Here is a 16,791-nt window from a genome sequence, read left to right as displayed (position 1 = left end):
AGAAGTACTTGAAGATACGAATAAAGCAAATGTCACTCCTATCTTCAAGAAGGAGAACCTTGGGAACTGCAGGCTTGTCAGCATCACCTTGTTACCTGGGAAGGTGATGGAGTAGCTAAATGCTTGAAACAATTGCCAGGAATCTGAAGGACAGGAAAGTCATCAGGAGTAGTCAGGCTGGATTCACCAAGAACAAGTCATGCTTGATCAGTTTGAAAAACTTCTACAACGAAATAAATGGCCTGCTATATGAAGGACTTCACTAAGGATTTCAAAACTGTCTCCCATAAAATCCTCACCAAGATACTGTTGAATTATGGGCTGGATGACCAGGAGGTGGAGTGAAAACTGGCTGAACAGTGAGTCCTGAAAGGAGGTGATGAGTGGTACAAAGACTGGTTGGAGGCCAGTAACTAGAGGTGTACCCCCAGGGTCAGGACTGGGTCCAATCCTGTGTGACATCTTCATTAATGATCTGAATGATGGGGCAGGTTTGTATCCACCAAACTGGGAGGTGGGACTGATACACTAGAGGGTTGTTCTGCCATCCAGAGGGACCTGGACAGGCTGGAGAAAGGGGCTGACAGGAAGTTCAACAAGGGGAAGTGCAAAGTCTTGCACCTGGAGAAGAAGAAACCCGAGCACCAATAAATGCTGGGGGCTGTCCAGCTGGAAAGCAACCTGACAGAAAGGGACCTGCAGACCCTGGTGGACACCAAGGGATGAACATGCACCAGCAATGTGCTCCTCCAGCAAAGAATGCCAGTGGCATACTGGGCTGCATTAGAAGGAGTGTGGCAGCAGGCTGAGGGAGATTATCTGTCCCCTCTGTTCAGCACTGGTGCAGCCACACCTGGAGTGCTGGTCCGGGGCTGGGCTTCCCAGAACAGGACAGACATGGACATACTGGGGAGAGTCCCCTGAAGGCTCAACAAGATGATGGAGACACTGGAGCATCTTTCCTATGAGGAAATGCTGAGTGAACTCAAACTGTTCATCCTGGAGAAGAGCAGGCTCAGGGAGATCTCACCAATGTATATAAACACCTGCAGAGAGGGTGCAAAGAGGACAGAGCCAGGCTCTTTCCTGTAACAGGACCAGAGGTGATAGACACACACTGAAACACAGGGAATTCCTCCTGAACATCAGGAAACACTTTTGTGAGGGTGACTGACCACTGACACAGGTTGCTCAGGGAGGTGGCAGCATCTCCATCCCTGAAGATACGCAAAAGCCATCTGGACGTGGTCCTGCTTGAGCTGGGCGGTTGGACCAGATGACATTCAGAGGTCCCTGCACATCTCAGCCATTCTTTGACTCTGTGTTTTTAACTTTTTGTTTTAAATCATTTAGCAGTGTTACTAGCTTAGAGCCTATTTACAAATTAGTAGTACTATGTAGAGCAGGAAGAGTTCTGAAATGTCAGTAAAGAGATGATGAAAATAAATCGAAGTCCTGAAATCCTGCTCATAGTTATTTGCTGTTTTAAGTAAAGCCTTTTGATTGTTTTATAAAAGACAAATGTGGCTTCCAACACTCAAACAGCTTAGAAGATGGAATGATACAGGTTTTTTTTCTGGCAGTTTAGAATATTTATACCTGCATGAGCATAATCTTAATTCATTCTGGTCAAGCCACTGCTTTGCACAGCAGTAAATCCCTCTTCTCCATCTTACCTGTTGGTTCTGCAACAATGAAAGTCAGCATGCTGTAAGTCCTGCCATCCTTTAAGTTACTGGTCAGTATATTCCTTTTATCAAAAGGCCAATATAGCACTCTACTCTTCCCAGAGAGCTACATTCAGCAATTTAGAAACCCTCATATTATTTTTATGAAGTTGTTATACAACTTGTATGTTATTTCTTTGCTGTTTTATACTGTAAGCACTACATCCTTATGGATCTATACAGCATTTCTTTCACTCCCTATGAATATTTACCTTTCTCAACTTGTTCTCGTGCTTGTTGATTGGTCATTCCAGGGTATGGACATACTCCTAAACTGAATGTCTCCCACAAAAGGATTCCAAAGCTCCATACATCACTCTCAGATGTGTATCTCCCTAAGAAAAGGAATGCAAACCCTCATCTTAACATACAGAGAAATTAACATTTCAGATAATTATGGCCCAAAATTTTCTGTAGAGGTAAAGTGTTACATTGGCAAGCTTCACGCATAACAAAGCTGTAACTAGTAATATACATTCTGCAGACAACACAGTCTTCAGTATCACATTATCAAACAAATTATCTTAAAGACAATACCTAGGAATAATATAAGCTAACTTTAAGTTCTACTGTTTAATAGACCTTAGCATGTCAGTTATTTTCATGCAAGTTAAGAGTTTGTTTCCTCCTTAATGTACAAAAATTTCTTTTAATATAAAAGGTAAGAAAAATGTTAGGTTTCCTCCTCTTGTTTATGATCATTTTCAATTAAAAAATGATTTAAAAAAATTACCTTTCCCAGTTCTTTAATTTCACATAGCAATGAGTATTCTCAGAGGAGCTACCACCAACACAGTTTGTAAGCACGAGGAAGGCTTGGTTCTCATGCTCTGAAAAACTGATCTCTGAAAATGAAAGTATGGCTGGATCCTGAAGAACTGATGCACCCAATCACTTAAAGGAAAAAAAAAGTGGCCTGCTGGTTCCATTACCTTCAACTATGCCTCCGAGATAACAAAACAGATAATTGATAGATAATTGAATTCCAAGCCTCCTTATGGAATGACAGTTTTCTATTACAGCAAAAGGAGAGATCTTGAACAGATCTTCCTGTTGTCCCTGATGGATTCACATTAAGAAGGATGGATTCACATCAGAAAGTTAAGGGTCCTAGCCTTTTGCAGCAGGATCAGGGAAAATGTTACCTTAAAAATTCACTTTCAACATTACTTCCAACATTTTTCATGACTATTCTTTGTTCCATACTATTACTTTGTATATATGTGCCTTTATTCTTTAAAAATACCTGCTTGTGAGTGTATTGTTTGTTTATCTCTAATCGTCCAACAACCCAACTAAACTACTTCTGACTAGAAAAAAAGGGAAAATACGTGTAAATTACAATGACTGTTGATGACAGTGATAACTGTTCTGACATTAGAAAATTCAGTTTACTATTAAGACTAAATATCACTTCCAGCTGTGCCACATTGGCCTGTGTGCCTAATAGATGGCAATTATAGACATTCACTATGCTCTTTGTACTAAGATTAGTTTTCTTGTCTATGTATCAACTCCATACAGTTTGGCATTCAGTAATCTAACAATTTTCATTGACAGCATTCAGCAGATACAAGATAGGTGATTAGGGTGTTTTTTAAAAGAACATACAAGTTCTGCACAGTTAATTACACTTTCCACTATTACATTATCTGGGAAAAAAAAAGAAAGGCATGTTCAGAAAAAACAAACAAACAAACAAACCCTTCACACATTAATATTAACATCACAAGCAATAGCTGCAAGTAATGGAAATAATATAGCTCCAAGCAAAAACAACGGTATGGAATGGCACTGAACAGCATCCACTGAACCAAAGGTTCCATCTCTCAAAAACTCCAACAGCATCAGAACTTTGCTTATGACATCTGACACAATGCCCTAACCACTCCATTTGTCCTAATCTGGTTTCTAGACTTCACAACTTGTGTTTTTTCTTAATTTAAAACCTTTTAGTGACTGCTTTTAATTTGTAATATACATTGAATTCATCAGTGACTAAAAAAAAAAAATAACTTTTTTGCAGTCTTGAGCACTTTAGTATTCAAGTAATGGTTATATGGCCCTATTCCTCATTTTCTTCCAACCCTTAAATCCTGACATTAAGGACAGACATGACCAGTGGTTGCCAACTGGTTTTGAAATACTGCAGATTCAGTTCTATTCTGATATCTTAAATACCTTCAATCTTACCTACACAAATCAATGCAATTCTTATGACTATATTATTAGGTTGGAAAATAGTAAACCACAATTCCATTAGTTTTATTCACATCTTTCCCAGAAACCTTTTATGACATTTCGAAAGTTGTATATTACACTACTGAACACATTAACAGATGTTTGAGAAGGCTTATTTTCCAAACACTACAGAAAATTACTTATAGCTGCTTGAATATCTATGTCTTTTAGGAAACACGAAATAAGTATGACAGATAGGTTTCCACAATATATGAAATATACTGTATGCATTTCTGAAACAACAAAAATAAAAATCCAAATCACCTTTCATAGTTGATCAAACATCCAAAAAAGTGTTTCACCAGCGAATGTTAGCAACACTAAGACCTCTCAGAGTAATTGGTAATACAAGATCAATTACTGTAACTAAGTTTATTATTATACTGTAACTAAGTTTATTATTAGCCTTTCAAAGGGATGATCTGCTTTATTGTGTTATGTCATCAACTCCTGCAAAAGCATTAATGAGAGGAAGCATTTTGCTATCAATCATAATTCACAAACTTATTATTTCCAATGCATGATTTCTGAAAAAGGGCTTTAAGAGATGGCAGAAATATTTATAGACACTTCAAATGAAAAATTTAAAAATATTTTTTTCTAAGTACTCAACTAAAGAATTGGTTGAGAGAAGTACATTCAGAACATGCCATCATTGATTTTAATGTGTTGCTTCTTCACAGCCCACTTTACCTAGAAGAACTTGTTCTTCTAGATTCACGTAAGATAAAAAGCTAAATACAGAAGCTTCTCTTTCTGTTTGGGAACTATTACCCATGTAGTATGGACACTTCACTCAGTAAGAAATAATGGATTTTTACACCCAAGATAACAGCCCAGCAACTCACAAAAATGCAGGTAAAGAAAAGCTGCAGTTAAAAAAAAATATAAATCAGTGACTGTCTTTTTCACCAATACAATGAATTATCTAACGCAGTGTTTTAGTACATTAACACTTTCTACCATTTTCAGTGAGGTGCTAGAACACTCGCCGCCATAAATATGCAGAACTTGCCATTTGTTTTGCTAATGATCATGATTTAGATGACTGATGAGTCTGTCTATAGAATGAGTCAGCAACATAACCTAAGCACTATGCTATTGCTGCATAACAGCAATTCTGATGTTGCTGCCTTATTTTTCTTGAAGGCAAACCAGTGTTTCTTACATAAATAAGACTGAAAATTTAAAATTATTTTAAACATCAATAATTTTGAACTGGGGACTAGGAATATATACATATATACTCAAAATATTGCCCATGGTGTGGTCCTGGTGCTCCTTACTCTACACTGGATTTTATTTTTCTTTTGCAAGAAGATACAGGTATATCCTTACCATAGTTCAGAGCTTCTGGAGCAGTCCACTTGATAGGAATCTGCTTTAGGCCTGATGATGAGTACACGCCATCATCCTCCTGCCGGGACATTCCAAAATCACTTATTTTCAAGATGTTGCTCTCACCTACCAAGCAGTTCCTTGCAGCCAGGTCTCTGAGTTAGAAAAAGAAATAAACGCCCACATTTTTACATGTTTGAAAGTACCTGAAGTAATTTAAAATGGCTGAACCCCTCAGCCAGGATGGTGGCACTTCTCCAAAAACTTAATTTACAATGGGGTAAAAACCACTTCACAGCAGTTGTGGAAAACAGGAGTGATGGAGAGGGAAAAAAGTGAGAAATAACCTGTGAACACCAAGATCACTGAAGAAGTGGGGGCAGACACTCCTGGTGCCTCAGCGGAGATTCCTCTGCAGTCCATAGAGAGGACCCAGAATGGAGCAGGGGAAGAGTGTGAGGGGGAAGAAGGATAGAGATGCACTTATGGACTGACCATAATCTCCATTTCCCATCCACCCCTCAGGGGAGGAGGTGGAGGATTCCAGAATGAAGGAGTGCCTCAGAAGAACGGAGGGGTGTGTGTGGGGAAAAAATTTCAGTTTTTGCCTTTATTTCTCACTATTCAACTCTATCACAATTTGTAATATATGGAATTTATGTCACCCAAATTCAATCTGTTTCGCTGTGATGGTAATTAGTAGGTGATTTCCCTGTCTTTATCTTTTATATTTTTTGTCTTATTTACTCCACTGTCCTGTTGAGGAGGGGGAGTGAGAAAACAGCTGGATGTGTGTCTGGCAGCCAGTTAAGTCAACTCACCATAACTGCTCTCTGTGGTCATAGAAATAGACCCACGGATTAACAAATCAGATCTTATGCAAAATGAAACAAGAATTGAAGAAGCATCCTTAAATGTGTTCCAATACTTACGAAAGACAGTGAGAAAACAAGGAAATGGCTCCATCTTCTCTCTGCCCATCTTATCTTAGCATTAGCGTTTCCATCAAAAATAAAAAGCCACTCAGTATAGGAAAAGGAATTTTGGCTCAGTGATGGATGAGAAGCTTTGAAAATCAAGAGCCTTCCTTTCTGTCTCTTCATCTCAAACTTGTTTTTTTAGATTAGGAGACAGAATGTCATAATACCTGATAAAAGACCTACTGCGGCTTTTCCACATGCATTATAAACATACTAAATGCAAATTATTTTTAAACTAAATTTACTGTGTTTGTTTTCAGCTTAAATAGCTAATATGCTCACAAATGGCTTGTCTTATGTGACTATTCCAGAAAAACTACATTAAGTTTAATGTTTTGGACTGGAGCTGTAGCCAAGTTCTGAAGTGAATCCCCTGAGCAGTTAATGCACATCCCTTGGTTTTTGAAGAATGACTTTGGTGCATGCAAACTAGATTGTTCTTGGAAGAAACTAACTTAGAATTCTGGCCATTATGTGTACAAAATTTGCTTCTATAGCTAATGCAGAAGGAAAGGTCTGAACCAATGACAGACAGCTTCAAACACTATCCATGGTGGGGACATTAACGACAAAGGACTGAACTATCTTTAGTCTAAAGTAAAAGCCTTGAGCCATATATAAGGATGCTAAAGCTCATACATCTCTTTTGATCAGCTCATCCATATTGATATTGGACTACATTATTAGATAGGAAGACAGAGCCTGTGTATGAGCCTAAATACTATAACTTAAAGAATTTCAGCATATTTGACTCACACAGCTTTTCTGCCACTAAGGACATTTACAGCACTTGAGCTTGATGTTACAGTGATATAAATGAAGTTATTCTTGCAGTTTGAAAAGACGGACCACTCAAAACCAAGTCTAAACTCACGAGCTCCAGTTGAAGATGTGCACAAATGCATAAAATAGGTTAACATAGTGCATAAATACGCACTATGTTACATAGTTTGATATATGGTATGCTACAGAGTTAGCATGTGGTATTGTTATATATATCTATATTGATTAAAGTAAGAGAGCTGCAAAACAAAATCAAATTGTTATTGCTTATACTCAAGTGTGTAAAAAGTATCACCATGAAACTTCAAGAATTTATGGTTTAGGTTCCAATCATAGTTCAGTAATTAGTTTTTTTATCGTTTTACTCAATATAGTCTAGATTTTGCAACATAAGCATTTTGCACATAAGCAATGGAAAAAGTAATGAGGTTGTATCTCAGAGAAAATTTACAGTTAATTGAAACCACTACTACATCTTCCCACCTGGAGTCTGACCTAGTATTTAAACATGTTCTGAGTCAGATTAAGGAAAATCTATATACAGAGCCACCTTATGCCTCATGCGTAAGCCTGATTATTAGGGAAATGTATCATAAATAGTGCACAGTATGATGCTTGTAAATAAAGATTATGATCGGTTTGCATAATTTTTGTCTGTTTTGTACGTGAGTTTTCTTTTATATTCAGAATCATCTAGAGAAAAAGTTTTTCATCCTTACTGAAAATTTACAAAAACACATGAAAATCAACTGGTGTCTGTGGGAGTTGGTAAAGTATGTGACACTACATTCAGGATGTACATAAATTAACACTAGGTCTTTTGAAAGACCATGGACACATTAAGTTTTCGCTTCATGAAACTGTTTTTCAAGCTGTGTATCAGCTGGCAGTGGGTTGCACAATTATACTATTCAAGCTGCCACTATGCACACAAGTGCCAAGGGAGGAATCATGAGCCAGTGGTCAGCTAATGGTCCACAACTTGTGCTGATGGACATAACTATCAACTCCACCATGAATCGTATCAGATAGAGAAGCATTTTCATTGCTACCTTCCACTGAATATAAGCAAAATCTTACAAAATAGTGAGTTCCAAGCTATTAAAAATAAGATAAAAAAGGATACATTACTAAACTTAACTTAGTAATAAAGCTACAAATGGCAAATGAAATGTAGTAGTGCTCATTTTGAGTCTCACAGTATTAATACCTTTTTCTGCTTTTAGCTAAAACTGTTACATTTTTTAAGCTATAATACTGTGTATTACTTTTAATACATCATTTGTAAATAAAGTCTTTTGAGCCCTTAATATGTTCACTTCTGACATAAGCAAATTAGCCTTTTTCCCATCTTCATAAGTACGGTAGGCTCTTTCTCTCACTTATTTAGAAATACTTTAGATGTGATACTTTCATTCCTCAGGCATACAAATGTCCTGAAAGAGTGTCTTGTTAGCATTTCTGCTGTCATTTTACATCTGTTTCACATCCTCAGGATTTGTTGCTGAATTTTACAGATATATATCTATTTGCATGCTTAAAAGCATTTTTAAAAACATTGTTACATTGAGAACTACAGCTACATCAAGTTTTGGGGTTTTTTTAGTATTATTCTGAACGTTTGGTTAAGATTTTGCTGTATTTTTCAATCAAATTCTTGACTGTTTCTCATCATGTTTGACAGCTTCCTTTAAAAAGGATGTTTATATTTTTCAGTCTAGAAACAAGAGAAAAATATAAAAGATGCTTTTGGTGACTATTACAGAATTTACAGTCAGAATATGAAAAAAAAATTGCATCAGCAATTATGACATCCACTGATTTAAAATAATAAATTACAGCTTTAATTTTCTTCCAGTTTCCATGATTCTAATCAATTTCTATTGGCTACAAATAAAAGTAAGTAGTTCTAGTATAATATTGTTAAGGGGCTTATAAAAAACCCTTTACTTCTTAACCTTTCATATGAAATACACACAACAAGAGTTTCATTCCATATGTGTGATAAGCAACAGGAATGAGGAAAAACAAGAAAATGTAAATAATAGGGTTGATGACCAAAACCAAAATTAAATCAATATTAAAGATAACATCAATGTTAAATACTTATAGTAAATTAGGACTCTTTCTACATGGACATTAAAAACCAAAACAAAAAAAACAAAAACCCCCACCAAAATCAACTATGTTCTATTTGTATTCTTTCCCCTGAAAAACAAGTGTCTTCCTTCTCCCTAATGTTGCCTAAGGTCAACATCCTGAAGTACAGATATAATTGCATGAAATTAGGTGTCTCTGTTTGGAGTATTTTTTTTCTCGTACAGCATTTGCTACTTACTGCAGTAATTCCACAACATCAGTATTTCTCTTTAACATAGAATGCAGGCAAATATTCTCTATTTACAATGTTAAAGCTCTATGAATTGGGCACAAATTACACTGAGGTTCTGTAGAATAAGTTCCTTAGTAAAAGAAAAGCTGACTCTCACTATATAATACCAAGATTATGTAAGTTTCTAGTGCTATTAGAAAAGAAGTGTCTTCCTCTCAACTACTAACAAATAAAAATTAGTGTGTAATTTGGAAATTCTCTTTTTAAGCACTGAAGTGCAGTCCCTGTAAACACAAACTGAACATCTACTAGAATCATTAATATAGGTTGAATATGCTCAAACTGCAAGAGGTAGCTCATAGAACTCTGCTATTTGCTACTGAATTTTTGCTAAAAATTCAATGGCCAGTTAAAGAGGAATTACAGGAAATTTCTCTATGCTGGGAGTTGTTGCCACCTGGATTTATGTCTGTCAGTAAAGATGTAAACCTACTAAACTTTAAGAACCCATTTATACCCTTTCCCTATTCTCCTTCCACCACCCCAAAAGAACTACTGAGCAAGTAATATGCAGTATTTCAATGGAATTCCATCAGTTAAAGAAAATCAAAACAAGAGAGTAAACTCCTCATTACTAAACCAGCAGCACAGACTGCCTCAATGAACTAATTAGCCATTTTATATCCCATTCGTGGATCATGCTGCTAAAATACTCCTAGGTGATAAAAGCAAGTAAATAATTAGTGAACAGGATTAGTTTATCTCCTCTGCACATTAAATTCAATGAAAATGTCTCTTACCTAAACAACAAAAAAAGGGGGCGGGAAGTGAAACTAGAAGTGAACTCATTGGGATTTTTGTGGACTGTAAGACACCACCTCACCTTCAAACACCTGAGGTAATTTCCACTGGTGTCTAAGTCAAAACACACCTATTTCAGAACTTCCTTAATATGCACATGCTGCTACTTTTGCTATATGTGGAGAGCACAGAAAATAGTATGTGCCTAGTAACAGGCTGGGAAAACATTAGAGGTTCAGAAGCACATCCTTCCAAGCATCCTATGTTGTCTTCCCCCTTTATACTCAGTTTTAATTATTTCTTCACATTATTTTAGCTATCACATTATGAATACCAATGGAGCAATGCTAATAATTTCTCTCAGTTCCTCATATAATTCAAGTCCATTTTTATCTTCATAGATAACAGTGCTAGGAAAACAGAGAAAGTCCTAGTTAGATGCAGTAGTGATTTCTCAATAATGTCAGGTGCTCTGCTTGATATCCAGAGTTTTGGATATTGCTCAGTTCTTCTCAACCATAAAATGAGTAACTTTTCCCACCTCACAGCATTAGTGACATGCAATTACTACTTCTAAAGCACTTTGCAGTTTTCAGATGAAGGACTGGAAAAATCTTGCAAAAAGGACTCAAAAGAAAAAAGTAACAAAACAATCCCCTCAAAACTGTATTCAGGAGCTGAACTCAATTGTAAACTTATTGTCTGCCACCCACATATGGCTCAAGGGACTATGCAAATCTACTGACACATTAGAAAACTTTTAAGTTTTATTCTGGTAAGCTACTATGTGTCCTCCATTTTTCTAGTGGGGCAAGGTTTCTGTACCCGCCATTTTAAAAGTGATAAAGATAGGCATAGTACACAATGAGCAGTTTCTGAGGAGAATCAAAGCAGTAGACTGTGAAGATGGAAATGAAGCAATAAATTGCTATATCATCTACTCCTCCTCTCTTTTTCCTATTTCTGAGGTTGTCTTCCTGGGACAGAAACATTCCTATCAGCAGCATCTATATGTTTTTTATCTGCATTGTTTCTCAACTGTTTTAGAACTAAACAGTTATTGCCTGTATTCTTCAGAACAATTATTCTGATGAAAACAGCATCATAGTCGTTTCAGCCTATACTAGTCTTCTTTGCATTGATATCCCTGTAGATTTTTATAACCGATTTTTCCTGTGCACTGTTGATTACATGTAATGTGCTGAATAAAATGGCTAATTTTTTCCCCCCTTGTGCTATATCTTGAAACAAAAGTTTGCAATTAAATTTCTTTTGTGTGGTTGTTTATTTCTTTTGTTTGGCAGGAAAACTTATCTTATGTTTGTCCAATGTGAATAACTTAACAGAAGACATTATTATTCCCTGTGATTTTATATTATTATTCAACATTCTGTATGTAGGTGTCTATTTCCTGTCTAAAGTTATAGGAATCAAAGACTTACATACATACATAATATAGCCATGAGAAGGCCCTTCACAAGTGAAGTTTGTACAACTGCTCAGTAACCTATCCTGCCTCCTCAATTCTCATAAAGTAAAGGTTTAGACCACAAGAGTGACCTTTAGCAAAAAAAATTTACAAAAAGCAATCCTTGTGATGGTCTTAATGAAAACTAATGGTCTGGATAGTCAACAGACCGGAAGACTGGTAACTTTATGGAAATCCTACGGTATTAGGAATGCTGGAAAATGAAAACCACCTTCTGGAAATCCTTATGATAGGACAGCCAGAGGAATAACAACACTGCTGGGTTCCATGCAACCACTCCCATGCTCTTGGTATTTGATAGAATCATTACAGAACATAGTAAGGACAAAGACGGATACATTTATGAAACACATAAGATTTCTAATAGCCCTTAAAAATTTATTTAATATTAATTGAATTATAGGGGAAATTAAGTGTCCAAAAAGTATTTATCCAAAATGGATAATGAACAAAGATGTACCAGAACATAAATTTACACTTTGTGCTTGAGAAATTTACTGTGGATTTACATCACAATCACAATGTTGTCCATTTCCATAATCAGTCATACAAGTTGACTGTACCACTCATAGTAAGACAAATACCATTTTCAAGCAAGAATTTCCACTTTATCAATCATGGAAGCAACAGTAGAGTACATAATTGTGATAAAAAGTGTATTTTTAGTGATATTATCATGGGTTTACTCAAACTGTGTGATGACACAAAACTCGCTACAATGACTCTCCTTGCCCTTTTATACAAAGAGGATGACTCAATTTAGTTCCTAATTCTGAATTTAGTTCTGAATTAATCTGTTTCTTATTCTATTCTATAGTATAATGTCAAAATACCACCGACTTCTTTGTTCAGCGGTATTAAATGTCTGTTTAGCTTGTTTACAAAGCTTGGCAACATCTGAAGAGGTAGACTAGATATGGTCAGAGATCATATTCACTTGTCCATTATACATCTTGCAGGCTGGATTTAAAGAAAATGTCTAAAGTGGAGTAGCTTCTATTGCTAACTTTCTGATATTATGTTTTTTAGAAAATAAATTTGTCATTCTATTAAACCAAGTGATTTTCTAGCTTAATAATATAATGTAGTAAGTTTAAAAAACAGTTGAAGACTAATAATGTAAAGCTGAGCACAAAGAATTGAAAAACTCTGCAAGTGTCCAAGAAACCAAGAAATTCAAAAGCATAATTACAAAATGGGTTAGTTTTTCACCACCTTTTTCACTAGAATAAAATAAGCTGACATAATAATATGGTAATTGCAGGGTTTTGCAGGTCCTAGTGAAAAAGGAAGTATTTTAAAGTCTGTCTTCTCAGGTTAGTTTTACACCACTGGTGTATATCAAAGTTCATGCAGGCAGCAACTTTACCCACTACTGCTGTTTCAAGAGCTAGCACCAACAATGTTTTATTCTGGAACAGTTTAAGTTATCTCTACATGCATTTCTATCACTTATATTTACTTCTGCTCCTACCAGCACAGGCATGGATTAATATTTCAAAAGTAACAGATAAACATGGACTAAAGTTCACGATTTTTTAGTAGATAAAAGTATTTTATATGGACTAGATCCCAAGACACTTTATTGATGAAGGTAAAATATGTAAAGCCAAAAATCAGGCCACAAAGAAATGAGACATCCAGCATAGTTAAGGTATAACAGACTACATATTTATGAAAATAATACACAAGGAATAAGAAAGAAAGCATATAAATTAGGTCTGATTACAACTCAAAAGGAAAAAACAGAGCAGAGAAGCAGCAGAACCAAGTAGTGGTAGACAAAAGGGTATTTTATGGTGCAGTCATAAAATCTGGGGCTAGAATATGAAAAAAAAAAACCCTCGATATTTTAAGAGACAGTCATATAGAAAGCAATATTGAAGAGATATCAATCAACCACAATTTAAAGCAATTATTCCACTAGAATGTTTCTTACTTAGAGAGGCAATAATTTAAATGGATAGCACAGGTAGCATATGCATAAGCATTCTTAGCAATGGACACCATTGACAAGGATTTACAGTAATCGTTCACTAATTTATAATTTTCTAATCAGAGAAAAAATGTAATTTGTACCTTTCAATGTCTTTTCTACTTGTAATCAAAGATTACCAACAAATGTTTAATGGCACGTTAAGATATTTTAGTATTTTAAAAATAGTCAGTTTTGTAACTGTCATAAAGTAACCTAACACAAACATGGATGAAAATGAAGCTGAGTAATAATTTACTAATTTTCCTACACAGCTGTGTAAGATTTGCAGTTAGCTTACAGAAATATGTAAGAAATTTCATGTGGCTAATACATTGTAGAGAATTACATACAGAAACTGGAAGGAATAAAATTACATTAATTTTCTGTAAATTAACAAGCTAGGAAATAAATTGAACCACTGTCCTGCTTTTTGTTGCTATTATTTAAAATCCACAATGCATTTCCTACCTAAAAATAAAACATAAATGTGGAAGAAAAAACGAGGCATTTTTTTCTTCACAAGAGAAAAAGGAAGTGATGGAATGGTGGTGCAATTTTAGTGAGTACCCAAAGTAGGCAATGTGGAAGAAACAAAAGCTGGCAGTGTGCTGATTAAGGATCATGATTACGTCTCACATTGATAACAGGAGATAGGACAGGACTGCCATAGCTTCCGGAAACTGGACGAACTCACATGTATGGGCACATTTATCATGGTAAGATTTCACAGCTGGGATGAGTCAAGGCATAGATATTAATGAGTCCAGGGGCTCAGAGTTCAGCACCTAATGAACTCTATCCTTTTTGTTCTACTAAAACTTCATGTCATCTCATGAAGTCATCTGTTAAAAGAATGTCCTTCCCCTGGAAAATCCAGACTGCTATATTTAGCAGTAGCCACTCTGTCTCCAGTTGCTGTCTCTGTTGAATCATGTTCACTCATGTACAGTGTTGATTGCCTATGGATCTGGAGGGCTCCACTTCCTACAGGGATTCAAAGTTTGTTGGAGGTGAAGGAAACACTTTTCTGTGCTTAATCTAAAGACAGGAATAGAATGAACCACTAGAAAACTATTGCAAAGCCATGGATTTACTACCTGGCTATTATTCTGAAACACACAAAACGATTCTGCCATTACACTGTGGGTACACAGGATCCTCTTTGCCTTTTAACGTATTACATTCATTTTAGCATTTGCTGTGGGCAAAAGTCATAAAATAACCAAAGTTCAGCTAGTCATCTGCTAAACTTCTAAATCTTCCTATTTAAAGAGATTATGGGTAAACAATTTCTTAAAAGAGAAGTGTTATAATACATGGCAACAAACTGAAGTTTCTTGTTTTCATTTAGCAGCTTTGTTAATGATCTGAAGGAAAAGTCAAACAAGAATTTAATTAGATTTCCAGATCATATCAAATTAGGAGCAGCTGCAATGGCAAATAAATAGAAAGAAAGAAGGAGAGGAGAGAAGGAGAGAAGGAGGAAGACAGGAAAAGAGAAGGAAGGAGAGGAAGGGGGGGAGAGAGCAGAAAAGAGAAGGAGAAAGAGTGAGAGGGAGGGAGGAGAAATGTCTGTTGGAAAACACAAGGTTAGACTTAACCTGTAAAACAGGAATTATTATATTTTGAAAAATTAAGCCTATATACAGACATTCAGTAAAATACAAATACTACTAGGCAATCATGTAGAAAGAAAAGAGAACCAAAGCAGGTATGACCTCTGATTAAATACAAGTAATGGAATTAAATTGAGCATAGGAAAATAAAAGCTCATTATCTACTAGAGATTGTAAGAAAGCTGTCTAGGAAAATTAAGAAATTATATTTTATTAATGAAGTTACCAGTTAAAGAGATGTACAGACCAATGTCTGCTTCAAAGAGATGGATTAAGTAAGCTAATGCAATTTTTTATTGACTTAAAATAAACATTAGAATTGTCAGATGCCTTGGATACCATCAGGCATATAGTACAAGAACAAAAAGGTAGTGGTCAAAGTAGGAAATTAGTCCATTTGTTTATTTTATCATATATGAAAAGATGACTTTTTCAACCAGTCACACACATGCAAACTCTATCTCTTAAAAAAAAGTTTGCAATATGTATTTTTCTCTCCACTTATAATATGAATTCCAAGTATCTTAAAGCAAAATAGCTTTACAGATTTGTTTTTGCTGTTCATGTATTTCAGTTTCAAGTAGAATGCATAGAATTAGGTATAGGCAAATTAGGGATTACATTTTTATTTCATGCAATAAAATAAATCAGGTAACTGCTTGCTAGCTGCTAATTAAGTGATAACTGAAGAGCATAATTTTAAAAATATTTTTAAAAAATATTTAATAATTGGGGAAACAACAAAATTTCAAATGCAATTCATGACACAAACTGCTCATTTCTGCATAGAAAAGTGCTGCAGATGTTGCCAGCTGGCTGAAGATTGGCTCCCACAATATCAGATTGAAATAGCTGGTACTGAGTCTCCTCAGATTTCCATTACATGCAAGTTACAGAGATTTACTTGTGCTTAGACGTAGGCTGGTTTCACATGTCAAACATGGTCCCACACTGTCTGCAGCAAAACTATCATACAAATTTTGGCTTCCTCAGCTGCAGGCTTCCTTAGAGAGCACCATTTTGTCCTCGTTCCTATCCCACGCTCATGTCAGCAGCACATCAGTGGCACATCAGAGTCCAGCTCCAAGTTTACAAAATGTACCTCAAGGGGCTCAGAACATCAGTAGAGGTGAACTGTGCAGTTTTAAAGAACAGTTAAAACCACCAGAGATAAACACCGGCTCGCTGTCAAGTCTAAAAAGTTACCAAGCACTGTGCAAGTTGCTATAAAATACTCCTCAAAAGGGAATTGAAATACTTCACTTTAAGTAGCTCCTTGATAGTTAAAAGAAGCAAACACTGCCTGCTTAAGGAAAAAATATGTCCTTATATTTGACATAGAAAAGGTCTTCCATAACTTTTACAGTCTTCTAAGAGTTTTGTCTGCTTGACTCTCTCTGTAGGTTATAATGCTCTCTTGTGGTTAGAGAGATAGTTATTTACTTACAAACTTATAAACAACTAGTTTCAATTTACAGCTGAAGTCCAGCTGTGTTATAGAAGATT

The 16,791-nt window shown here is 35.7% G+C and overlaps 1 protein-coding gene across 1 annotated transcript in view; it reads right to left on the bottom strand.

The window, feature by feature from the left end:
- The window catches only part of FER (FER tyrosine kinase), a 159,917-nt gene that overhangs the window by 9,339 nt on the left and 133,787 nt on the right, over nucleotides 1-16,791 (bottom strand). The window contains exons 18-19 of the mRNA XM_027671091.1: nucleotides 5,307-5,461; nucleotides 1,940-2,062 (exon numbers count right to left, since the gene is read on the bottom strand). Coding sequence (XP_027526892.1) covers nucleotides 1,940-2,062; nucleotides 5,307-5,461 — 278 coding nt within the window. The remainder of the gene's footprint in view (nucleotides 1-1,939; nucleotides 2,063-5,306; nucleotides 5,462-16,791) is intronic.

This window comes from Neopelma chrysocephalum, unplaced genomic scaffold (assembly GCF_003984885.1).
Source record: "Neopelma chrysocephalum unplaced genomic scaffold, ASM398488v2 Primary Assembly neopelma1_97034, whole genome shotgun sequence".
Classification (NCBI taxonomy): domain Eukaryota; kingdom Metazoa; phylum Chordata; class Aves; order Passeriformes; family Pipridae; genus Neopelma; species Neopelma chrysocephalum.
This window is presented reverse-complemented; position numbering and strand designations above follow the sequence as displayed.